Source organism: Thunnus albacares, chromosome 8, assembly GCF_914725855.1.
Source record: "Thunnus albacares chromosome 8, fThuAlb1.1, whole genome shotgun sequence".
NCBI lineage: Eukaryota > Metazoa > Chordata > Actinopteri > Scombriformes > Scombridae > Thunnus > Thunnus albacares.
The window spans coordinates 32,093,057-32,118,342 of NC_058113.1; the positions used below are offsets into that span (position 1 = coordinate 32,093,057).

The window sequence follows — 25,286 nt, forward strand, 5'->3', positions numbered from 1 at the left end:
GCAGTTCTCCTCGGTTGACCTGCACACAGTTTTTCAGGTACTCGGCAGGCCAGTTGTTCCTGCGTCTTGGAGAAGTTGCCACAGTTCTTCTGTGGATTTCGGCGTATCAGCTGCTTCTGTCTCTTCATGTTAATCCCAGACTGACTCCATGATGTTGAGATCAGAGACCATCTGTTGCAGGACTCCTTGTTCTTCTTGTTGCTGAAGATAGTTCTTTATGACTCTGGCTGGATGTTTGGGCCCGTTGTCATGCTGCAGAATATATTTGGGACCAATCAGACGCCTCCCTGATGGTGTTGCATTATGGAGAAGAATCTAAACATCTAAAGTGCCTAAAACTTTTGCACAATACTGTATATTCTACCCCTTTCATACAAGAGACATGCATATGAATCACATCTGACTCAACGTGTGTGCTCGACCATTTAACTGAAGAACACTCCTATCTGTAATTACATTTTAGATATCCATAATAGCATTTCTCCTAGTCAAAATTATATTCTCACTAGTCAGAATGGTAATTAAAGATATCCACAATAATGTTCTTGCTAGTAGAAATTGTATTTCAAGATATCTACATCTTTGATTGTACTAGTCAAAAATAATTTTAAGATATCTAAAAATCCTTAAAGAATATAAGTGGCTGTATTTCCGTGGAGCACTCTGGGTTGCCATTTGCAGGATAAGGTTCTATATAAATAAATTTGCCTTGCATTTAACCTTTAATAGCTAGACTGGATATGTATTGCAGATATCTGTAATTCACTTCTCAAAATGAACATTTCAGATATCAACAACATCATTATTCCTAGGAGAAATTATGTAATTTTTGCCATTCATGTGTATTGGGCTTTCAGTTTCAGATATCCACAATTACATTCTGGATATCTGCAATAGAATTCTTACTAGAAAAACTCCAATTGTTAATAGTCATAATTTTAATTTCAGGTATCCAAAGTGAAAAACCATTTCAGATATCCACGATGTAATTTTGAATTTTCCATAATGTCATTTTGAAATGTCATTTTAGATATGTACAACTGCAATTTTACTCAGAAAAATACAGTTGTGGACATTTGTAGGAATATTGTGGATATCCATAATTGTAATTCTTCCTATCCAGAATGCAGTTTTAGATATATGACATTGTAATTGACGTAGAATAAACATAGTGGGTGACGTTCTGTGTTGGGCCGTGCTTTGTTTTGGCCACTCTCTGAATTGAGGACATGTGTAGTGCGACATCTAGTGACCAAGAATCTTCACCAACAGCATATGCCGACTTTAAAATTTGATTTGCTGCCAGGCATCAACCACATAACATGAATAAACGTATCCTTATGAATGGTATTCCAGAATTACGAAATAAAGTTTCACTTTCATTTATCTCTCACCTACATCTCTCTCTTTCTCAATTAGTCTGAATTATTGGTAATCAGGTAACACTTTGTCTTGAGTTGTTCATTCAGACAAATCCAGCGGACCTTAAAACATCAAGTCTAAACGCGCAGGCTGAACTGTGAAGAAAAAAGCGTCAGTAAGAAAACTTCATCCAACTCCTGCTAGACTTTTGACAAAAGGTAAGTCATATATATCTTATATATATATTATATATATTTTAAAGGTAAGCCTCATATTATTTTGCATTCACCAATTATTAACTGATTTCCTGTAAAATGCTGTCATTGTATCATAGGATTTTTGTAGTTTTCCAGCTACACAATATAAAACACGTTATTATTCTTACTCTTTCTGTACGACTTTTGTTCCATAGAGTTAACCGTACACTGCGGAATACACATCAGGCTTTTAGCACTTCCACAAAGGTAAAATGAACGTACAAAGGCACATACATTTGGTTACATATATGGAACTTGTTGGCTAAGGCGCACCCTAAAGAATCTCAAACAAACAAAGAAACTTCACTCATTATTTTAAACGTATTTGCTGATGCAATATAGTCGTATATGAACATAATTTCTAGAAGGGGTTGTACTCATTGACCTTCTGTGCGTTTTGTTCTGACTTGTGAGAGATAGATTCAAACTTTATGCAATAAGACTATTTGGAGAATAGCTGATGTTTATTCTATCAAACCTCTGAACCACATATTTTCACTGAATATTCAAAACAAATTCTAGTATGATTTTGTTGGGAGTTCTTAGCACGTTTCATAAAGGGGGCCAGAAAGCTGCTTTTCTTGTTTCATTATTTTTCATATGTAAATGTACCCTGACATAACGGCATGCAACCATTGCACCCATCTTATTGAAATATATTTGTAGTTTCTACTTGCTCTTGGGCCGTATTCAGACCGCAAAATCCCATTCATTTAAATGGGGGTAGTGAGTCATCTTCTGGAGAAACGCAACCTGGCATCACTGCAACTGAAGGCTGCGTTGGCCAATCACAGCCGGAGTAACCAGAACTGTAAATTCCGCTATGAGGGAGTAAAAAGACGTCACTAGGAGGAGGAGAGGACATTTTTCTTGCATTTCTGCATGTTGCTGTTGGTGGCCTCAGATCTGGGCTTTTGTCTGGATGAAGCCTCCCTAGACAACCAGTGGAAACAGTGGAAGATCAAATATGGAAAAGAATACAATGTACGTATTTATGTAGGTAGTGTAGAGAGACATTTCTATGTCATAGCAAGGGTCCAAATATCGCACATGCTAAAATTATGTGCCAGCATGTCTGCTCCCGCACAGAACTACTCTTGGGAGACTGAAAATGTGATCACTGTTATTAGTCTTTGGAGCCATTTCTAAACAAAGTTAGGGTCAAGGGTCAAGAAAGACTTTGGTCAAGTACCAAAGTCAAGAAAGACTTTGGTCAAGTACCAAAGTCTTTCTAATGAAGGAACATGTCACCCAGTGCAGCAGTGTGGCTCACTGATGTTTTTTTATTACAACGGAGGTCTACGGCACAGAGGAATAAGATATATTAGGCTTTGGATACACACACAATACTTGTTAGTTGTTTAACACATGAGATTTGTTGACAATAAGAAAAAATATGGAAAATTGCCCGACATATCCTTTCAGTTTGACATGACAAATGTAGTAAACTATAGTAACAGTGTTTCTGTTTCTGTTGTTTTGATGTGTTACTTAACTGTTAGGAATAAGCTATTTTAATATAACAGCAAAAGTCTCAACGGGATTAAATAGAACCATGTTCATTAAGTGTTTGATTTTCAAATGAAACAGAGCAGACGTCAGACAGGAGCCAAGAGGAGCTGCAGCAGACTGCAACAGCTGAGTGAGGTATATGTTCTATCTCACACAAGCTCCACCCTACACTGGACTCTATAGGTAATACTCTCCCCACAGAAATTCACGTATTCGCCCACTGAAATTTGCATAAACGTAGCCGGCCAATCAGGATGTGCCTATCTGAATACTTGTGGAGCCCACAGTATATAAGGCAACAAGACCGTTGTCTGCTATCCTTTTTTCTTCAGTGAAAGCAAGATTTGCCCACTGATCTGCTTTCTCCAAGGATGGAGTCGTCGCTTCAAGATGTTCATCACCCGTCATGTTCTGGCCTTGTAGCCAGCACAGACCCTCATGAATTCTGCTTCGAGTGCCTTGAACAAGACCACACAGAGAGAGGTGTTCAGCAGCCACCATCCTGTGTGGACTGCCGAGAGCTGCCCAAGATTAGATGCCAGCAGCGGTGGGATCACTTCCTGCATTACGACATGATGCTTAGCTGCAATTAGAGTGAGCCAGAGCTCATGATTGATGACACCGAGACCCCAGCTCCAGCTGATGACACACTGCTGCCACACCCAGTCATCCCACTGAGATAACTGTTTGCAGGTGATGACAACAACATCTCATCGGTGCCAGGTATGTCAGTGTCTCATGGAATCCACCACCAACATCTGCCTGCTGGGACTTCACGCAGGTGACCGTCGTGGCGGGTTGTATTGGCCCATAGATTTGGTGGGTGACAGATTGGGTGACAGATTGGACGACAGATTGGTCTTTCACCACCCTCTTGTGAAACATTTCCTGCAGGGTGTTGGTGGACCATGAAAGGTTAGGCCATGGCTTTACCCAGTTCAGTTGTATACTACCTGGGTTGGCTAGGGCCCCCTACTTCTCCGCTGAGGTGGCCTAGACTATAAGAAGTATGTGGGCTGTTGCAACTAACCTTTAGCCAGTCAGGATCAAGCGGCAACCTCCAGGGCTGAAAAATGAAGCCAATGCGGAAGTGTCAAAAACTGCAGTTCCTCGAATGGCCACTTGAGATTCCAAAAGCAAGTCAATCCCCATAGACCCCCATGTTAAAATACCAAACTTTACAGCAGAAATAAACATGTTCACAGCCTGGTACAAAAAATGGTTTTGGTCTCTATAGCTAATTTCCCCTTTCATGACAATTGTATGGGGGGTGAATCTTTTTATAACTCACTCGTTTAAATTTTATTAAGCTGTAAAGTTATGCATAATTAAGGACGTAGCCACTTTGAGTGACGGGTCGCTAGCTGCTAGGTGGCTTGTTTCAGCAACCAGGCTTCATTCGGCCTGCCTTAGTTCCACCTCTTAGTGCACTTTGGAGTTAGGTGGAGTCAGGTACTGCCAAGATGGCGCTGGCCAGAGCCGCCCACTTTGAGTTTCAAAACTGCTCTTCAGAAACCAATGGGTGACATCATGGTGACTATGTATATTGTTTTACAGTCTATGGTCAGGATCAGTGAGGCTGAGTCTGATGTTGTTTCATGGCTGGGTGTTTATTCATCGGGCTCCACCCACTGTACCCATAGAGTCCAGTGGAAGGCAGAGCCTGTGTGAGATAGAACAAAGGTTACGATATTGTAACCCTAGTTCTATTAGCACAGGCCTAGGGCCCCTGCCACTCCACACACCGAAGAGGTTGTGGGATGGCAGACAGTGGTCTCGCTGCCTTATATACTGTGGACTTTGCAGGTATTCAGATAGGCACGTCCTGATTGGCTGACTACATTTATGTTAATTTCAGTGGGCAAATGCATGGAGAAGAGTATTACCCATAGAGTCCACTGAAGGGCTTCACCTGTGCTACTAGAACCAGGGTTACAATATCATAACCTCCGTTTCTTGGTTTTAAAAGCCAGCTGAATGAATGTATGTACACGCAGACAGCTTCATGAGTGAAGACATTACATTAACTCTTACATATACTCTCAAATGTAATGTCTTAAGTTTATAAATTAGGTGTCGGCCTTCCTTTCATGCCAATAGAATAAATTGGTGTTGGATATTGTAGGATGAGGAGTATCGGAGGGCCATCTGGGAGAAGAACATGTTAATGATTGAAGCCCACAACCAGGAGGCAGAACAGGGAAAACACACCTACAGACTGGGGATGAACCTCTTCGGAGACATGGTGAGTTGAACATTGAGGTAGGCCTTCACTGTAATGTTACACAACTAAACAACATTTCACTGTGAAAGTACTGTAAGTATTATTCCTCTGTCATGCTGGGAAGAACAGTAGTTAATTATTTATGTATGTTGTGACAACTCCTCATATAGTTTTTTAAGCTTGTAGCCTTTCATGGTTTTTAGCTTTGTGATGAACATTATTTTAAAAAGACAAGGTTTATTGAATTGAATTGCAAGCGAACATTATCACATTTGTATTTTCTCATCCAAGGAAAATGTAAAAAGTAAGTTCATAATGATATGACAATGAATTTTATTGTATGGCTCTACACTTCACACAAAAGAAGGGAGGAAAAACAAGTCAACAATCAAGAAGATAGTAATCTCTCATATATGAGAATAGTTAATGATGTTAAAACAAATAAAATCTGATCAAATTAAAATGTAAAAATAATAAATTAATTAAAGGAAATGAGATGTGTAAGAAATTAAGAATAGAGAGACAGTATAGAAACAACTTCATATACTTAAAAAAACATTTACAAGACATCCTACAGGATAATTACAACATTCAATAATCAGGTCATGATGTGTAACTCTATAAAATCTACAAACTCTACAATGTTGCTTTACACTTTGTTAAACTGATCTAATGATAAGACTTATAGCAGAGTTTGTGGGGGAAAACAAAGACAGAGAAAAATGAATGTACAGAAATTCTGCAAAAATTAACCACAATGAACCTGGACTCCAGAGGTTTAAGACTAATTGTGCATTTGTGCTCAGTCGTAACTTGCTCTGTTGCTGTGAGTTGCTCAACATCAGCTAAAGCCATAAAACCTGAAACATGTCATAAAATGTAACTCTCCTCATCCAGACCTTGGAGGAAATGGCTGTGAAGATGACATGCCTCAGAGTGACATCAAATCATGTAAGATTTCTACATTTATTTATGATTTTTAAATATTCATTATTTTAATGGACACTTTGATTAACTGATTGTGTGGTAACTTGGACAACCTATGTGTCAGAGTAGACAAAACTATGTGTAACTTACTGGTATTAATGCATTTACACGTCACAATATTACTATACATCCATGACTTGATCTCACATCACTTACCACTTCCTGTTTTGGTATATTATTGAAATGCATAATTGCATGCTTTCATTGCAATATCATGACAGTTTTAACAGCAAAGACAAACAGAAAGACAGGCAGTCTAAAATATCACATTTAGGTGTACATTTACTAAAATACCATATTTAAATACATTTTTGAGGTGCTTGTGCTTTATTTGACTATGTTTTGCAAATTCAGGTCTTACAAAACAAATGATCAGTTTATAAAATATTATGCATCTTTAAAGATTTATGCACCAAACAGTATACAATGTGTATATAAAATTAGGGCACCTGTAAATTACATGTTGCTTTATGGTGGTGGTTATAACTGATTGTGGGTAAAAGTTTAAGCCAAATGTATATGTTAGAGGCAAAATCCAGTTATTGCAAAGGTCAAACCACTGGGTTTTTTTTACAAGACAGGAGTCCCCAACTCGGAGGCGCTGCAATGTATGAAGGACTTCAGAGACATGGTGAGTGGACACTAAGCTAAGCCTTCATCCTCAAGGCCTGATTAAGTTTTGTGGTGCTTTGAACTCTTGACATTCCTTACGTAAAGCCTTTGTTAAAGCTCCAAAAGCTTGAAATGTGAAGCAACATAGATCTAACTCATTGTCTCTCTTGTCTCTGGACTCAAGACCTTAGAAGAAAACGTTTACAATTTGACTTTCCCGTTGAAGCTGCCAAAATTTATTGACTACCGCAAGAAAGGCATGGTGACTCAAGTCAAGAACCAGGTCAGAGGAAATAGGTCAATGATAATATCATGCATGTCTTAAGCCTTACATCAATAGTAATCCTCAATCCCACAGTCTTAACTAAACACCTTACCTTATGCTCTACACCTTGCAGGGAAGCTGTGGCTCCTGTTGGGCATTTAGTGCTGTAGGGGCCCTCGAGGGCCAGTTGGCCAAAAAGACAGGCAAACTGCTGGACCTCAGTCCTCAGAACCTGGTTGACTGTGTCACAGAAAGGGGTGGCTGCAAAGGAGGAAACATGTCAAATGCCTTCAAATATGTGCGAGACAATGGAGGCATGAACTCTGAGAAGGACTACCCGTACATCGAAGAGGTAATGTGTTGGTAGGATGTGAAGCTTAGGGCAATGCCAAAAACACTGAGAAAATTATTCAAAATAAGCAGTGCCTTTCTCTCCTTGAGTGGGTTAAGTTCTCACTGCAATACCTGTCACTCACCATAATCAGTTGTTCTGTGGTAATGCCAAAGTATAGCCTAGCATATTTCAGAGACAGTTACCTAAAGAGCTGCTCATGATTGCAAGCTTAAACATTTGTTCATGCTAAGGTTGAAGAGAGCCTGTCTAAATTTTGTCCAAACCTTCCTCAGCTGCAACTGAAATTAAATTGCATTTTTAAAAATCTACTACAGCAACATATCTGCTCTGTAAATCCCTTGTCCTGTGTTGTTCTTTTGAGAAAAAATCTGAGACGAAAATGTCCTTATTTCCTTACAGCAAAACAAATGCTGCATAAAGCGGTAATGTCATAGGCAGAGCAGACAGTTACACTGAGCCTGATAGCATCCTGCTACACAAGAGCCACAGACTCAACAACCCACATAAACTTTCCTGCTAATGTCTCCTTATCTAACTTACAAACATGAACACATATCTTGTCCTGCAGCTTAGCTTGTTGAACGAGCCACCAAACAAACATTCACCGGGGAGAACTGCACCACTAACATCAGTTAGCACGTAGATAGCTAATTAGCTGCTCAGCTGTAGCAAATCAAACAGCATGTCATGGGCAATGTGATAACTACTTTCAAGTTGAATCATCTGAGTAAAACATATTTAGCACAAGTCAAAAGCATCATTAAGTGTTCAGTGTTCTTTTTATATACTGAAGGAAAACAGTTTATGGTCTTCTACTGTAGTACTCTCTGTTAATGCAAGGAAATTTTGCACAACGTGAAGTAGTGTAGTATGAATAATCACCCCAGTTTGGGCTGACATGCTGGCAAATTTACAGCCAATAAGACACTGCTGCTGTTGCTGTTGCTTGCTCTTCCTTTTCAGAAATGGTCAGCCATGTCCTGTCTTCTTCTTCCTCTCCACAGAACCAACCGTGCAGCTACAACGCATCAGCCATTGCAGCCCAGTGCAAAGGCTTTGAAAAGGTTCCAGAAGGGGATGAATGTGCACTGGCCGAAGCTCTGTATGAAGTGGGTCCTCTGTCTGTGGCCATCGCCAGCAGTCAGAAAGAGTTCATGTTCTACAAGAGTGGTCAGTCCCCAACAGAGTTCAGGTTTCTTTGTTAAAGGACACTGCTGGTGTGTATCCTCATGTTTAGAAATGCTGGCTCATTTGATGTCACAATGAGATGTGTTAAATGCCTAGACTGTGAAAAAAAAAAAAAAAAAAAAAGGACACAACCACCATGACATCACCCATTGGTTTGTGGACTGCCGTTATGAAGCCTTGAGACTGGCTATCTGACCATCGCCATTTTGGATTTTTGGAGCCAAAAGGGGCCATATTTGGATGAGATGGTGGCGCTGACCCTAGCGCTAGCTGCTAGCTTGGTTAGCACGGTGCATTTACAGTCTATGGTTAACTGTGATAATGCTAATGCTGATACTTGCTGGCAAAAAACAGCTTAAAACCACTGAACCATTTCAGTACAACCAAATGCTTTTTTAGGCGACTAAAATGTTAATTCTGTGAAATTTCAGCAGCTACACCTATCCTCTGTGAATCTGGGGTTACGCCTAACCAACATTGTCACCATGGTAGCAATTTGTCAATCACAAGGTAGCCACACCCTAAAGCATACCCTGCTTTATTGTCTATTTTACTGTAAATGGATTCATAATTTACAAAATGAACATCATGCTGTATTGAAGAAGACTTGACACTAGTGATTGAGACCATAAACTCATTAGGAAACAGTTTACTGAGGTAATAAATCATAGACTTCTATACAATCGGACTTCCTTTTGCAACCAGCGGAGTTGCTGCGAGTCAGTCGCTTGCTGCAAATTGACTTGATAGAAATGTGTGCTCGAATTCATGGGCTTTGTCAACATTTAAACACACACACATTAAACCAGAACTACTTCTTTTAAATCGTCTCTAAAAACTTACTTCTACCAAATAACTTTTGCGTAATTATTTTATCTGTTACTTTTGTGTTACTTTTATCCATTATTTTATTATTACCTTTAACTGTTTTATGTGTTATTTCTTGACTGTGATTTTGTATTTCATTGTTTCCTGCTTTGTTTTACTTGTCCTTGTTTGTATAGCACTTTGTAATGGTTGTTTTAAAAGTGCTATATAAATAAAGTTATTATTATTATTATTATTGTTATTATTATTACAGTAGTGGAGTTAAGGAACTACTGCCCCTAAAGTGGTACAGACCTTGTATCATTAGCTGTCCATCTTAAACCATCACACTATATCAAATAAATTGATGACATGAAATGAAATGAAGGTAAATCTCTGACAAAGTCATTGTACATTGATTTGTTGACAATAAGAAAAAATATAGAAAAACAGCAGACATACCATTTAAATATGAGTAAGGGCTCCGGGTCACTCTCTCTTCCTCTCATGTGCGCAGGTGTTTACTACGACCCCAAGTGTGACAAAGACAACATTAATCACGCTGTGCTGTTAGTGGGCTACGGAGAGACTAGAAAGGGTTTGAAATACTGGATTGTCAAGAACAGGTGAGACATATCACTGGTCTGAATGATGTCCGGTTGTTAATGTGGCCGCCAAAGTGAGACAAAAGGTTGTTTTTTTAAAATGAGGTTTGAACTGTGGATGATCAACACCTCTCATTCTCTGCTTTCTGACAGCTTTGGAGAGTCTTGGGGCAAAGAAGGCTACATTCAGATCGCACGTAACCGCGATAACCACTGTGGCATTGCCAGTGATGCCAGCTACCCACTCATGTGAATGTACAAATGAAAAAGAGGGCAGATGAAGAGCTCCTTCCTGCACTACTGCAACCATACATGTCCTCTAACTTTAGCCTTTTAGATAATAGTTCAGCAAACAGACACACATATTTCATACTTTTGTATAAATTGGATGTTTTTACACTAAAAATTTCATTTTTTTCCCTTCAGAGCCACATATAAATGCAAAAAAACTCCAAAAACCATTTACCATAGATTTTCTTGTCATAAATTAAAATAGTATACTATACCAGCATCCAAAGTACTATAAACAAGTATCTACTACAGCAAGTCAAATGTGAATAAATCATCACTTTAATGAAGATATAACATCTCACTTTACTTTTATCGTGCTTAACAATCTTAATCATATAAAAGACATAGATGATGAATGCAAACAAAACATTATTTCTTTATTAAAATCATGAACTTACTAAGGATTAACCTAGATACTCTTTAAGATTATGAACAGAGAGACAGAAAGATTAAATGTTATAGAGGAAGATTCAAGTGTATGGTTTCATTTTGGTGTTTTTGTGTTGGATTTATCAGTTTGAGTATTGACTCTTCGGTCCGTTTACTACAGCAGCATCCTAATTTTAAAGAGCTTTGGTAACACAAGCTTATATAAAAAAAAATACCTTAAATAATTAAAGTCTTTTTATTTATCCAATTTAGCTTTTTTCAGTTTTTATGACTTTTCTGTTTGCTTTTTATTAAACCAACTTTGAGGGTTAATATCTTACACTGCACTATAACTTTTATTCTCCTGTTTTATCTGTCTTATTCTATTTTAACTTCTTTTTATTTCCAATTTAACACTTTCTAAATTGTATTTAAATGTCATTTTACATTGCCTTGTGTTGCTTTTATATTCTGTCTTGATGCCTGTTGTGTTTTTTGTAAAGCACTTTGAATTGCCTTGTTGTTTTTGGGATTGCAATACAAATAAATGTGCCTTGCCTTACAAACGAACAAGCAAACAGACAAAATGAATATAATATCATCCACTCTAAAATGGAAATTAAAGCCATTGTCAAAAAAAAACAAAAGAGCCAAACATTAGTGTGTGAAACATTTTGTTTATTCATTTCATACATGATAACACTCACACGCTGCTGAGCTCTTTGGGTTTACAGGATTAGTCTTGAGGTAAAAGGCTATAAATGTAATAGTGGTAATAATGCCCTCCAGTATATACAGGCACTCTAATGTTAGTCATTGGTACAGTCTGATGTTACTTTATACTTATAGTTAATATAGTTTACTTGTTAAATTGATGTTTAAAATGGAATGTGACATTTCAATCTTGTTCATACAACTGTGATTAAAAATTAACATACATAGAAATGACATGTTCTGAAGTTGTTATGAAAAGATTTTAAAAGGCTAGTATGTCCCGTCTGATTGGTCTTTTCTTCTTCATACGCTCATGGTGACCTGGATAAACTAGAGAGAGAGAGAAATACACCCATTATTGTTATACAGTACAACTCTCCATCATCAATCATGTTGCAGTCTAATCTTGGCTGTGGCTGATCTCAACAGGCCGTCATATCAAATTATAACGTGATTATTTGCTGTTGTGTTAACATTTTGTTTGCGCCGCTTCCAAAATATTAGTTACTGTTGCGTTGTGAGAGATGGAAAAAGACCAACAGAGTTTATTATTGTATCTCCGTAAGGTCAGAAAACAAAGTAACGAATCCTTGGAAGAAACATTGTTTTGCAACAATTTTTTGAAGTTTTCAAACTTGAAATTAGCAGCAGAGTTTAAACATCTGTTTTATTGAAATCCATTAGCACACGATTCACATTTTTCATGTTATAACTGTAAAAAAGAGCTGCAACTCAAAATTGTCTTCATTATCTATTAATCTGTTGATTATTTTCTCGATGAACTGATTAGTAGGTTGGATGATAAAATGTCCAAAAATGGTGAAAAATGTCAATCACTGTTTTTCAAAGCTGAAGGTGACGGAATCAACATTTCACATCGACATTTTTTCTTAAAAAAATTACTCAAAATGATTATTCAATTATCATAATAATTGGTGATTAATATTCTTTTGATTGACTGATTGATTAATCAACTAATCGTTGCAGCCCTACTGTAAAATATATTATTTACTTGCACACCAACTGCCACAATAGTTCACTTTCAATACTGTATATGGTATACTTATACCATACTTATATAGCCTACATATAAATTATAATTGTGACATAAAATCATAGTTTATATCTTAGTGAAAAGCAGTTTTGTGTGTAAATTGTGCCGAAACCCTTCCATAGTTGACTTTGATATTACATATATATAAATATATGCAACAATACATGGAATAATACATATAATTGTGATTGTAATAATCACAAAAAACACATTTTTGCTGCAAGTCCATGCCGTATAAACAGTGGACTTTTTTTTATATTTTTCCTTGAAGCACATAGAAAGATGAAACCTGATCTTAAATTTAAAGCTGCTGACTGTGATCTTGACCATTTTATTTTAATATGGGCTACGGCTGTGAGGTCATAAATTCATCACTGATCCATCACACACTGGCCAACACACCAAGTTAAAGACATGAGTGCCGGGCCAGCATGTTTTTACTGACCGAGCAGGTCTGCTAGCTAAACATTTGTTGTTTTGTGGCAGAGAGTGGAGCGTATTACAGCCAGTTCTCCTGCGCAGCGATGATGGGCTCAGATGTGACTGATAGCAGAAGCAACATCAAAGCTTTAGAAAACCAAAAAGTGACAGTTGTGGGAACTTACATCATCATACTGAAATGTGGCGTTGCCAGACTGGTTCGTGTCTCTCCTTCGGAATTGATCTGAAAAACACAAACACATTAAAAAAAATCCTACGTGATGAGCTTTTTTAATAGTTTTATAGTTTATTAAGTATTTGTTTAACTCTGCAACATTGATTTTTAGCATCATGATGACAACATGAGCTCGAAGGGTCTTTTTGTTCATCACTTCGGCTGCGTGGGATGATTGTAGCTGTACAGTCTAAAGCAAGCAAGCAGTGTAAAGCACTAACAAAAACACCCACAACTTTGAGGGACTTTCCTATTTGCCACATTTGTCCACATCTTGTCTTCATCTCAAACACAACAAATATTTTTTATCCATAAGATCATCAAGCTGTGGAAGAAAGGTCCTCAAATGAAAACATACAGTTCTGATGATTGAGTCAAACTGCTCAAACAAGCTGAATGAGATGATTTATCTACTTCATAAAGCTCTCAATGAGCTGCCAGTCTGTTAATGTTTCCTCTACTGTTAAAATGGTGTTGAGTGCACGCTGCTGAGCTGCATTTAACTTCTTTGTTTGTTTTTTATGCCAACGGTCAGATTCCATGAATATTTCAGCCCACTCACCAGTCAGAGCTCGGAGTCTCACACAGCAGCTCACAAATTCATCGAAGGGGATCCTGCCGTGTGTGCTGTAGCGCTTCATGATGCAGTTCATGGCCTGAGGGCTCAGATTGTAGCCTGCGCAGAAACACACACATTATCAATATCAGTTTATTTCAAGTGCTCATCACCCAGTGAATGAGTCTCTGCACACTTTACAGGTTAAAATATAATATGAGACACACAACTATGAGACCTCACATATAAAAACAACATTAAGATATGAATGCTACTATAACAAAAAAGTTTATATAGCAACAGTAACAGAAGTGAGGCTTTAAAGGACGGGTTCACAATTTCACATTTATCTTTAAACAGCAGTCAGGTGTCCATATGAGCAGTGAAAGAGGTTTTCCTCGCTGTAATCATTCCTCCTGTTCATACTGGATATTAAAAGATCCTTCAAATGTGCTTTCAATGGAAGTGATGGAGTTGATGTGAAGCTTCTATTCAGCTTCAGCAGTCTGAGTTAGTCATATCAAGTGGATATCTGACACATTTACAGTCTTTTTAGCATCAAATTCCCTCTTTGTGTTTCCTCGGACAGTATTTCCCTGTTGAGCTGCAGGTGGAAGTATAGTAACAAAAAGAGGAACTTTGGCACTAAAAAGACTGTAACGTTGAAAGATATCTACTTGATTTGACTCATTTGGACGCTGAAGCTTCATATTAGCTTCAGATAAACTTTTAAATACATTTTTGCACAGATGGAGGACTGTGGATTTTGTCCTCCATCACTTCCATTGTAAGGTCATTATGAAGGGATCTTCTAATGGTCAGTATGAACAGGAGGAATGATTACAGCAAGAAAAACAGGTTTCAATGTTCATTTGGGCTCCTGACTGTTGTTTTAAGACACACTCGAAAAATTGTGAGCCCGTCCTTTAAGCCTAGATTTGCCTGTTAACGGACATGATGGAGTATATGAATAGACTGAAGATGTAAGAACAGACAATCCATTTAAAGTCTCATAATTCAGAAGGAGGAATTTGAAACTTCCTAGATCTCATATGGACTCTGGCAGCTCTGTTTTGGACCAAGTGAAGACCTGTTGTTGTTTTCATGGGTAAGCAAGAGAAAAATGACAACTGCAGAAAAACAGCAGTTGTCAAATAAAGACCATTTTGAACTGAAAGTTCTCCCAAAGTGACCCCCATCCAGTAGAATAGTGAAATAAGTTTTTTATTATGCAAACGTTGGCAGTCGATGTATGTTTACTGTTTTTATTCCTGATTTTAGACATTAAGAAGACCAAATTGCAGTATGCATTTAACAGGTTGTTTTGCTAGTTTGACCCTACCCAAGGTGACGATGGCCTGCTGCAGCTCATGGCCCTCCACGGTCCCGCTGTGGTCCCGGTCGAAGGATGCAAAGGTGTTCTTCCAGCCGTTCAGAGCCTGCCACAGCTCCTTGAACTCATTAAAGCCCATAGTGCAGGACATGTCCCTCTGAGACGACACTCACAGTCAAGGACCAATCACATACCTCTCAAGTTAGTGTTTCTTTCTCTCTACCATGATCACTCCATGATGCTGCTGATACAGCAAATGTCTATACTCATAACATGTAGGCTTACCAAGAGGATAACTATGAGGTGAGACACTCTGTAGCTACAATATGTCCTAATTTTCATTTTGTTACTATAAACTAAAGGTTATAGTTTCCTGTTTTTGCAGGAAGTTTTAAAGAAATTAAAGTATTTTACTATGTTGCCGAGGCAGGAAATGATACAAGACATCCATCTTTGGGTATTCTTAATTTTGGCACTTTTCTAACAGGGCAAAAAGTTTCCCCTATACATTGGTGTATTTTTGGGTGGGTCTATTTTTCCTGGTTTGGGGCTCTTAGTTCTAATTCAGATGAATCTTAATGCTTTTTAGACAACAGTGTTCTTCCAGCTTTGTGTCAACAGTTTCCTGTTTCAACATGACGATGCTCCTGTGCACAAAGTCAGCTCCATAAAGAAAGAGTTTTCCCAGTTGGTGGTGTGGAAGAACTTGACCTCAACCCCATCCAGCACCTTTGGGATGAACTGGAACACTGACTGAGAGCCAGATCATCACCCAGATCAACACCTGTGCTGGACCTCACTAACGCTCTTGTGGCTGAATGGGAGCTAATCACTGCAGCCTTGTTCAAACATCTGGATTTTAAGACTGAAACCAGGAGAGTGGAGGCTGTTATTCAGTGTGTTTACATGCACTTAACTGACCTTGTTACTCTAAATCTGTGTTTACATGCAGCAGGTCAGTCATCAGATTTCTCCTCTACCCTGACTGAGGTATAGTAACCATATTAATGATAGAAGACGCTGCATGCTAACATTTTGTGAGAGGAAGACAGGCAGACTCAGTGCCAAAGTGTCAAACATTCAGCAGTGGAAACTGACTTATCTTATCTGCTTCGAGTAAGTTTCAGTTTTAGTTGAACGTTGGATGCAATTACTTAAAATACGAAGACGCATCGCTCTGTGTAATGGTCTCTCCTTTCATCCTGACACTTCATGCTTTCCCTGTTTATGTTTACAAAGCATCTGACCAATCTGATTCAAACAAAGAAAACTTCCAATGGAACATGTAGTCCCAAGAACACAATATCGAAAGCTCCGGCTACTTTTCCACTGATGCTGGTGGTGAGAAAATGTTGCTGTAGTCTGACAGCAGCATAAACACAACCAGCACAGGAAGACGTACTGACGATGACAGTAGTGATGGCGACATATCTCCGCCCTTGCTCTGTTTTAGATGATGTCTGACCTCAGACAGAAAGGCCCTGAGGAGAGTGGTGAGGACAGCTGCTATGCAAATGTGCATTATTATTTATTTATGCATGTGCAATATAACACAATCATATGTGCAACAACTCTCCCCCTTTCTTTTCATGTTAACATTCCTTACATCTCACACCTGTGCAATGTCCAGAAATGATTTATTTATTATTCAATTTTTTTTTGTTTTTTTTAATATATATATTATTTATAGAGCTCTCTTTTTATATTCTGTTTTTCTTTTTATTTATCTGTGTTTTTAACAGTATCATACTCGTAATTTCGTTCTGCTTTGCATCACTGATGTTTTGCTGAATGACATTAAAAGGATCTTGAGTCTTGAATGCATGTTAATGTTAAACTCACTGTTATTTTAGCCACTGAGTGTTTTATCATTAACAGTTTCCATCTTGTGAGTCAATCTATTCAGCCTCTCTGATTGGCTGATGGGTGAAGGATACATCCAACATGTTGATCATCAGTCTGCAGGTCTCCAGGCTGAAGGCTGTGAAATAAAAAACAAAAACTGTAAACATCCGGGACGATGGACGAATCGAAAAACACAATTTACATGTCAGAGCTTCTGCTTACACATAAGAGCAGATTTTAAATGCCAAAAAAAAAAATAGAGTAATCCTACAGGTCTTCCTTCACTTCCTGATTTACTTCCACATTGGTTGGGAAATAACAGAATACTGTATTAGCGGCAGCAATAAGACCACCACTGCTTATCAGAAGACTGCACCATAAATATAAATAGTGAGTGTATCCTGCTGCAGTCACATGTTAAGAGATTACTGGCCAAAGGTAAAGGCATTTGCTAGATTATTAGCATTAATGAACTCCATCCAATCATTATTTTATACTTATACAATCACCTGACAGCAGAAACACAAAGACAGACGATACAAAATGGGGTCACAGAGACAGTCAGAGAATGTCAACTGACCACAACAAACAAAGCTTGTTCTATTCAACCCAGAGAGTTCGGCTGCATGAAACCTGACACGCTCTCTGTCCCCACGTTTCCTCTTCATCTTAACTGTCAACCACACAATAAAAACCGTCACTCAGCAGACGTAGTGTGTACTGTCCTATTTGTACTAACTGAGTGTCAGGGCAGATGTGACCACACTGGATATAATACCGGAAGTGTCTGTTGACACTAGGCTTGGGCGGTATATGGTTAATGACGGTATTTGTAAAAAAAGAAAAAGACTCTGTATGAATTAAGCCGGATTTAAAACTACCATTAGTTGCCACTGACTATTTTAGAATCTGGCCAAATGTCTTATTTCTGTCAGTTTTATGTGCTGAGGTGTGTTTGAGGTAACAACAACTGATTAAGAGATGATCCGTCAATAATCTGGCCGTTGGACAATCACATGGATGTCTGCATCTTTCAGATATCCGTGGCACAATTTATTTCTTCTTACTTCCTGTTCATAGTAGAATTGCTCAAAGTAACGCTGCCTTTTTGTGCTACGTTCAGTGTGAGCTCCACGTTATGGTACGGTAAAGTAAACCGTACAGTGTGAGCATAAACTTCACTGTGCAGGGACGCCAGTTTAAACATGTAATGAGTTGTGTTTTCCCACCAATGGTCGCCATCTTTCTCGGCTGCCTGCGTATTCGTCCTGTTGCCCTCTGTTAGCGCAGCGTAGTTGTGCACTACAATACTTCATGTTAATAAAAATCTCTGAGGAGATTAAGAGGAAAAGGAAAATCTGCATCTGTAAAGTAGCTAGTAGCTACCTAGCTAGTAGCTACTTTACTAGTGTAAAGTAGCATAAATTGGAGATACTTAAGGTACAAGTACTTCAAAATTGTACTTCAGTTCATTAATTGAGTAAAAGTATTCAGTTACTTTCCACCACTGGTTCCAGACTTCTGATGCATTTGTGTTTTAAGTGGATTTTTAATTTAAAAAATCGTCTGATGTTCTTACGCTGGTAAGAGCCAGAGATGCCGGAACTAGTGAGGCAGCGCTGCAGCTCGTCTGGTGAGATCTGTCCATCCTGTCAGAGAAATACACAACGCAACAGTACAGTCAGATAACAATCAGCTACTGCACAAAGAGAAACATCAATGTCCCAATATGTCCAGGTGTCTTACCTGTCCAGCTACAGCTGAAAAGTATCCATAGAGAGGATCCTGCTGCTGAGAGAGACACAGAGAAACATGAAGGATTTAGTGATTTACTTCTTCAAATTATTCAGTTATTTCTTCTTTTATATTTGCTCCAACACCAGTTCATGACCTGCTGTAAAGACTCCATGAAGATGATCTGTGCTGCGACTTATGATTATTTTTATCAATTAATCTGCAGATTATTGTTTAAATTAAGCAATTAATTGTTTTCCCCACAAAATGTCAGAGTGAAAAAAGTGCTATTAATAATTTTCCAGAAGCCAGAGTGATTTATTCAAATTGCTTGTTTTGTCCAACCAGCTGTCCAAAAGCCAAAGATACAGTTTACAATCTGGATCTTTGATTATCGATTATAACAATAGTTGCCAATTAATTTTCTTTCGATTGACTAATCAGTTACTCAAATGAAAAATCTGGGTTCTACGCTACAAACCTCCAAGTACAATTTGTTTACTAGACAATCAGAAAGTCAAATCAAATCAGTTGCTAAATACTGTACAGATGTGTAGTTGAATAACTTTATTTGAAGAAGTTACATTTATTATAATATTTAACACAGGACACCTAGTCAAACATCTTCAGGCTCAGTGAAAATCTGTTGAACAAGGTTTCAGAAGGAATTTAAATGATGCTTCAGAATTTACAAGCCAAAAACCTCCAACATCCTGCTGGTCGTCACATCCTGAAGGTTCTGAATTAAATAAGATAAGAACAACCAGCGAGGACATGTAAGCTCTATAATATTAACTTAAATTAACAGAAAGAGGGTCTACTGAGTGAAAGGTTTAAATAAAGTTGAGATGAAGCAACGAGGCTGCATTCAGGAGGCTTCTTTTGATATTTTGCAATCATGTTTTAAAATCTTTCCTGTTAACTAACTGGGAGCAGATGCAGGTTGGCAAACGTGTGTGTGTGTGTGTGTGTGTGTGTGTGTGTGTGTGTGTAAATGTGTGAGGGAGATCAGTGTGTTGTTTACGCTCCATTTGCCTAATTCGCCTTGTCTCAATTCTCAGAAATGTCACATTATCAGCACAAAACTCCTATTCACTGACGCGTAATCACTGCCTGCTGTCTGCATGCTGTACATTGTCCACCAGCGCTGACTCAGTGTGTTCGTGTATGTGTGTGTTCATACTGACCACTGAAAAGTTTGATCTGATTATCTAGTGTGTGCGCCTCGAGTCTTGTAAAGAAACCTCATCCTTCCTCACCCCAGATGTATTTTATTTCCAAGAGAAAACAAAAAGACACCCACACACACGCACGCAGTGTAAATGGTATTGATTGCCTCAATGCTTCAAACTGCACAAGACATCTGTTTACAATTAGAGCTTACAAATGAACATGAGTTTGGACTCAGTGATGGAGTAAAACAAAGTACATTTACTCAAGTACTGCACTTAAGTACAATTTTGATGTACTTTGCTTGGGTATTCAGCTACAGTTCAGAGGGAAATACTGTACTCCACTACATTTATTTGACAACTTTAATTACTAGTTTATTAACTGATTAAGATTACACATCTAAAATCAATGATGAACTTATAAAATATGACTACAGCTGCAACAATTAGTCAATAAATCAATTCGTTGCAAACTATTAAATCAATCACCAGCCATTTTGACAATTGTTACTATACTTCCACCTGTTTCTCAACAGGGAAACACTATCTGAGGAAACACAAAGAGGGAATTTGATGCTAAAAAGACTGTGAATGTGTCAGATATCCACTTGATATGACTAACTCAGACTGATGAAGCTGAATATAAGCTTCACATCAACTTTTAAACGCATTTTTGCACATTTTGGCCTCCATCACTTACACTGAAAGCACATTTGAAGGATCTTTTAATATCCAGTATGAACAAGAGGAATGATTACACCGAGGAAAACCTCTTTCATTGTGTCATGGACACCTGACTGCTGGTTAAAGACAGACTTTAAAGAAACTGTGAACCTGTCCTTTAAGCACCCGTTATTAACCGATAATGACAGTTAGCTGATAGGTTAGACAGCTAGCTAGTCATCTGACATGATCATGACGGATTTCATGTAGAAACCTTTAATAAACAGATAATAACTGTTACACCTTCACTCTTGTGCAAGTTTGGCAACTCAATCATCTCTGTCTAACCTTATTCGACCCAACTTCCGTACTGTTTGGACAAGACGTTCTGGGACGGTGGTCGGTGGATATATCCAGCTTTTAGCCGATATTTCATCACATATATATGTTTTTTCTTACCGCTCCTGGGAATCCACCGGGGGCTGCGCCGTATGGTCCTGGGTACGCCATTGTTGAGTAATGTTAAGACTATTGCAAAAGCTAATAAAATGGGGGATTTACGATCGAAAGACGCTGTTCTCTCACTGTAAACCCTGAGGGTGTGTCTGCCGGTGTACACTGACTGACGCCCAAAAACCAAAATTATTAAGTGTTTTAAACTAGCCTGAATCACCACAGCGGGTCTAAGTGTTTAAGTCTAAATCTTAGAGGCAAACGGGAAAGATATGCCAAAAATTCAGAACCTTAAAGGACGGATGTTTAATATCCCGTTTCCTCAGCGCGAGCTTCACTGCTGCACTCTGATTGGCGGTGAGTGACCATGTGACAAAATCCACCAATCGAATCAACCATATTGCTTATCACAGAGATAGAAGGGTTTCAATGTCAATGAAAAACAGTGTAATAACAACTAAACAGACACACACACACAAACTACAACCATTAACTGTAATGGACACACACTGAACAGACCAGTTTGTACGTTTGTGAGCAATAAAAACACCCTCAACACATTTCTCTTAACCTGAAATGTTTTGATGGTCCACCCAAACAGTAGGAACACTTTTCAATATAATCCAGTACACCAATACAAGAAGTACTCAGATCTTTTACCAAAGAGAAAGTATATATATATATATATATATATATATATATATATATATATATATATATATATATATATATATATACACATATATATATATATATATATATATATATATATATATATATATATATGTATATATATATAACCATAGGTGCCTGGTTATCATTAAAATGGGGGAGCAAACTTGGAAAGATGCATAATTCATGGGGATGAAAATTTTTGCAGGCTACTAGGCCATCCTCAAGGATGAAATAGTCTTACAACACATCACAATATGATTTGTATAATTAAACCTGGTTAAACAATGTTAAATCTGAGGGTTTCTATCCTAAATACTCACAAGGCATCTACAAAGTCTAATAATTTCTACACAGTAAAAACAATTTGAATGAATGAAATTGACTCACAACAACTATATAATCCCACACACAGGTTCTAGTGGTAGCTATTAGCACCACTAGCTGAAGTATTTGTAATATTATACAGGAATTAATAATCATAACTTCAAAAGCAGATTATTTAAACCTACATGATCTCAAATTAAGGAATATTTTAATGCACAACTTAGAAGGTAATTTTAGCTCCTCAAGACTTAAAAGGGCCATTTTAGTTGAGGACTAGACCTTACTGCCCCTCAGAGTAAACCTGCTGCTGTCATTTAGCCTGTATGAGAAAATGAGAGAATAATCATAATAATGAAAGTATTTTACAGAAGTCTAAACAAGTTACTTTCTCACAACAGCATGAAAGTAAGTTGTTTAGACTTCTGCAGTTCTACTTTAGTTTCAATTTTAGTCAGACTTTGGATGGAATTATTATACATTTTAAATATGATCACTTCATGTAATAATCTCTCATCTGACTGTTCTGCATTGTGCTTTCATTATTATGATTATTCTCTCATTTTCTCATACAGGCTAAATGAGAGCTGCAAGTTTATTCTGAGGGGAACTAACATCTAGTTCTAAACTAAAATGGCCCTTTTAAGTCTTGAGGAGCAAAAATCACCCTCTGAGTTGTGTATTAAAATGAAACCATGTGAGAAGTTTAGAAGAAAAAATCACTGTTGACAACTTCTTAAATGTGACCCCGACTACACACTGCTTTTTGTAAGACGTCAAAAGCCAAAAAGGTCTTTAACAATGTGTTGTATTTTAAAAGCTTGTTATATTATCCATTGTGTCAAATCTTCATCTGAAAAGTAACTAAAGCTGTCAAATGAATGTAGTGGAGTAGAAAGTACAATATTTCCCTCTGAAATGTAGTGGAGTGGAAGAATAAAGTAGCATTAAATGGAAATACTCGAGTAAAGTATAAGTACCTCAAAATTGTACTTAAGTACAGTACTTGAGTAAATTTACATAGTTATTTTCCATCACCCACTACGACCTCAATAATAAACATTAAGTAGAATTATCACCTTTCTGACCATGTCAACAAAACTGAAAATGTATAAGCTTTGTAAAAGTAGAATTTATGGCAGACCTGTTGTATTGGATTGCATTAGATTGCACCGGTGTTCCTAATAAAGTGTTTGGTGAGTATAGACAGTATATTATATGTAAATGCAAAATACTGGTATGATCCATTAATGGAGGGCATTACATCAGTGGTTGAGACAAGCTGCCCAATCAGCTTGTTCTGTTTAGTGACACATACAGTCTCTTCTGCTGCATCCAACTCCGGTCCAAAGGAAACCCATCTGAGGCTCCATCTGTTGTTTCAGAGGTAGAGCAGAGAGGAAGAGGAAGGGAGGGGCGACGCTCCATATCACCATCCTGACCACAAATACAAACATTCACTGAAGCTCGAGCTCAGGCTGGGATGTACAGACTGAATCCTGACTGCTGGGTTGGGTCGCCCAGGCCTCATCTGTGTCTCATTCCTCAACACCAGGGGAGCCTCGCTTCAAGCCTCCCAGGCCACCAAGAGGAAGAGGAGGAAGAAGAGGTGGAGGACCACCCTGCTGTTTGTTGCTACACTACAGGTGGGTTAAACATAAGATAATGTAAGAAATGTTATTGATTCTAATATGGAAATTAGGTTGTTGCAGCAGTAAAAGCAGCAGGACTCAGCAAGGAAAAACTGAAAAAAGCATTATTATACGATTGGAAAATAATGTTAACAATAAAAATGTTAAAAATAATAAACAGAAGTCATTCTTAACTTATAAGCCAATATTATCTTAACACTGCTAAAAGATACTATAAGATAAGATAAACTGTATCCTGCATTTACAGGAGATCGTACTCATCACTGTGCTCTATATGAAAAAGTAGCAACAAGATGAGAACTACAAACTATCACTTTAATGTATAAATGTCTCCTAAAGCTGCCTCATTATATCACATCTCCTATCCAACTGAAAACCGCCATGAAACTAGATCTCAACACTGGACTTGATACTTGACGAGTAAATACTTAACTTGTACCTTGAACTTCAGTACTTTGCACCATAACTTGAAATAACTACAAAGGACTTTAAACCTTGAACGCCTCATCTGGCTGGATCTATTTAAACTGTTCATTTTGACCTTTTGTAGAGATTTCTACAATTGCCTCTGACAATGTGTGTGTGTTATGTTTTGTCTCTCTTGCAAAACACATCATAATCTCAATGAGGCTACCTGATTATTCACAGGTCATAAAAATGAGCTTGTTGATCCTGTTGAGGTGCTTTCAGCCTGCAGCCCAGCATGTCCCAGCATAGATCAAAACAATGGCGAGTCAACGCTAAACATGAAGAAGCAGCGTTCAGTAATTATGCTCCATATATCTGGAACAAACTCCCAGAAAACTGCAGGTCTGCTGCAACTCTCAGTTCTACTGTCCAATAACGGAAAAAATACAAAAAAAATAATCCAAAAAAGAACTCTTATTTATATCTCACATTTAATCTATTTTATCTTATTTTTATTTTCTATTTAACTCCTGTGCATACTGTATTTAAAAGTGTCTTTTTATAATGTCTCATGTTTCTTTTACATTTTGTCCTGGTGCCTTTTATGTTTTATGTAAAGCACATTGAATTGCCTTGTTGCTCCAATGTGCTATAGAAGTAAACTCACCTTGCCTTTAATTTTGCCTTTGAATCAAACCCTGAGTGCGTGATTCTGTTTTTATCTTGAAAACCTTCCTGCTATGCGTGTGTGTGTGTGTGTGTGTGTGTGTGTGTGTGTGTGTGTGTGTGTGTGTGTCCCTGTCCAAACCCAGCAGGTCTCATCAGCAGGTGCAGGAAACAGAAGGATCAGACATATGATTCAGCCACGATGTGTGACTCTAAGCCAACCTCCTTCACTAACCAGTCATTCATGTTTGGGTTGTTAATGTTTCTTCAAAGGATGAATAAAATCCATTTTATGGAAAACTGTAGTAGTATAAGAAGCATAGTGTGTCCAGGTTAACCCAAGCTAATACTGGCTGATGTTAACTCTGCTTCTAACCTGTATCTTCAGGTTGTGTTGACATCATCGCTCAGGCTGCTGATGGTCAGTGGTCCACCCCTGAACTTCCCGTCTACTCAGGGATCCCCAGCAGCTCCGGCCTGGCTGGGCGGTGTCCTGCTTCTTTGTCTCCACAGCAGCCAATAACAATGCTCCATGCTGCCGGAGGAGACAC

The 25,286-nt window shown here is 38.0% G+C and overlaps 2 protein-coding genes across 3 annotated transcripts; one reads left to right on the forward strand and one right to left on the reverse strand.

The window, feature by feature from the left end:
• Positions 1–1,083: 1,083 nt before the first annotated feature.
• LOC122988121 (cathepsin K-like) lies at positions 1,084–11,082 on the forward strand. The gene is made up of 11 exons (XM_044360281.1): positions 1,084–1,580; positions 2,480–2,615; positions 3,210–3,266; positions 5,257–5,376; positions 6,253–6,306; positions 6,869–6,973; positions 7,139–7,237; positions 7,353–7,571; positions 8,579–8,744; positions 10,087–10,195; positions 10,328–11,082. The coding sequence occupies exons 2-11, from the start codon at positions 2,502–2,504 to the stop codon at positions 10,425–10,427; spliced, it is 1,143 nt and encodes a 380-aa protein (XP_044216216.1). The 5' UTR covers positions 1,084–1,580; positions 2,480–2,501; the 3' UTR covers positions 10,428–11,082.
• Positions 11,083–11,491: 409 nt separating this feature from the next.
• Positions 11,492–21,369, reverse strand: sri (sorcin). 2 transcript variants are annotated; one of them, XM_044360251.1, is made up of 8 exons: positions 21,020–21,369; positions 18,738–18,779; positions 18,571–18,640; positions 17,084–17,127; positions 15,156–15,303; positions 13,820–13,933; positions 13,208–13,266; positions 11,492–11,878 (listed from the first exon to the last, which is right to left on the reverse strand). In XM_044360251.1, the coding sequence occupies exons 1-8, from the start codon at positions 21,068–21,070 to the stop codon at positions 11,852–11,854; spliced, it is 555 nt and encodes a 184-aa protein (XP_044216186.1). In that variant the 5' UTR covers positions 21,071–21,369; the 3' UTR covers positions 11,492–11,851. The 2 variants fall into 2 exon arrangements, with proteins under 2 accessions (XP_044216186.1, XP_044216185.1); XM_044360250.1 differs by having other exon boundaries at positions 18,738–18,782.
• Between the last annotated feature and the right edge of the window lie 3,917 nt (positions 21,370–25,286).

Coding starts and splice junctions, on each gene's coding strand:
- sri (XM_044360250.1), bottom strand. CDS start 21,070: ATGGCGTACCCAGGACCATACGGCGCAGCCCCCGGTGGATTCCCAGGA. Junction 18,641..18,737: donor TTTCAGCTGTAGCTGGACAG/GTAAGACACCTG, acceptor TTTCTCTGACAG/GATGGACAGATCTCACCAGA. Junction 15,304..17,083: donor TGATGATCAACATGTTGGAT/GTATCCTTCACC, acceptor GTGTCGTCTCAG/AGGGACATGTCCTGCACTAT.
- LOC122988121 (XM_044360281.1), top strand. CDS start 2,502: ATGTTGCTGTTGGTGGCCTCAGATCTGGGCTTTTGTCTGGATGAAGCC. Junction 7,572..8,578: donor ACTACCCGTACATCGAAGAG/GTAATGTGTTGG, acceptor TCCTCTCCACAG/AACCAACCGTGCAGCTACAA. Junction 8,745..10,086: donor GTTCATGTTCTACAAGAGTG/GTCAGTCCCCAA, acceptor TCATGTGCGCAG/GTGTTTACTACGACCCCAAG.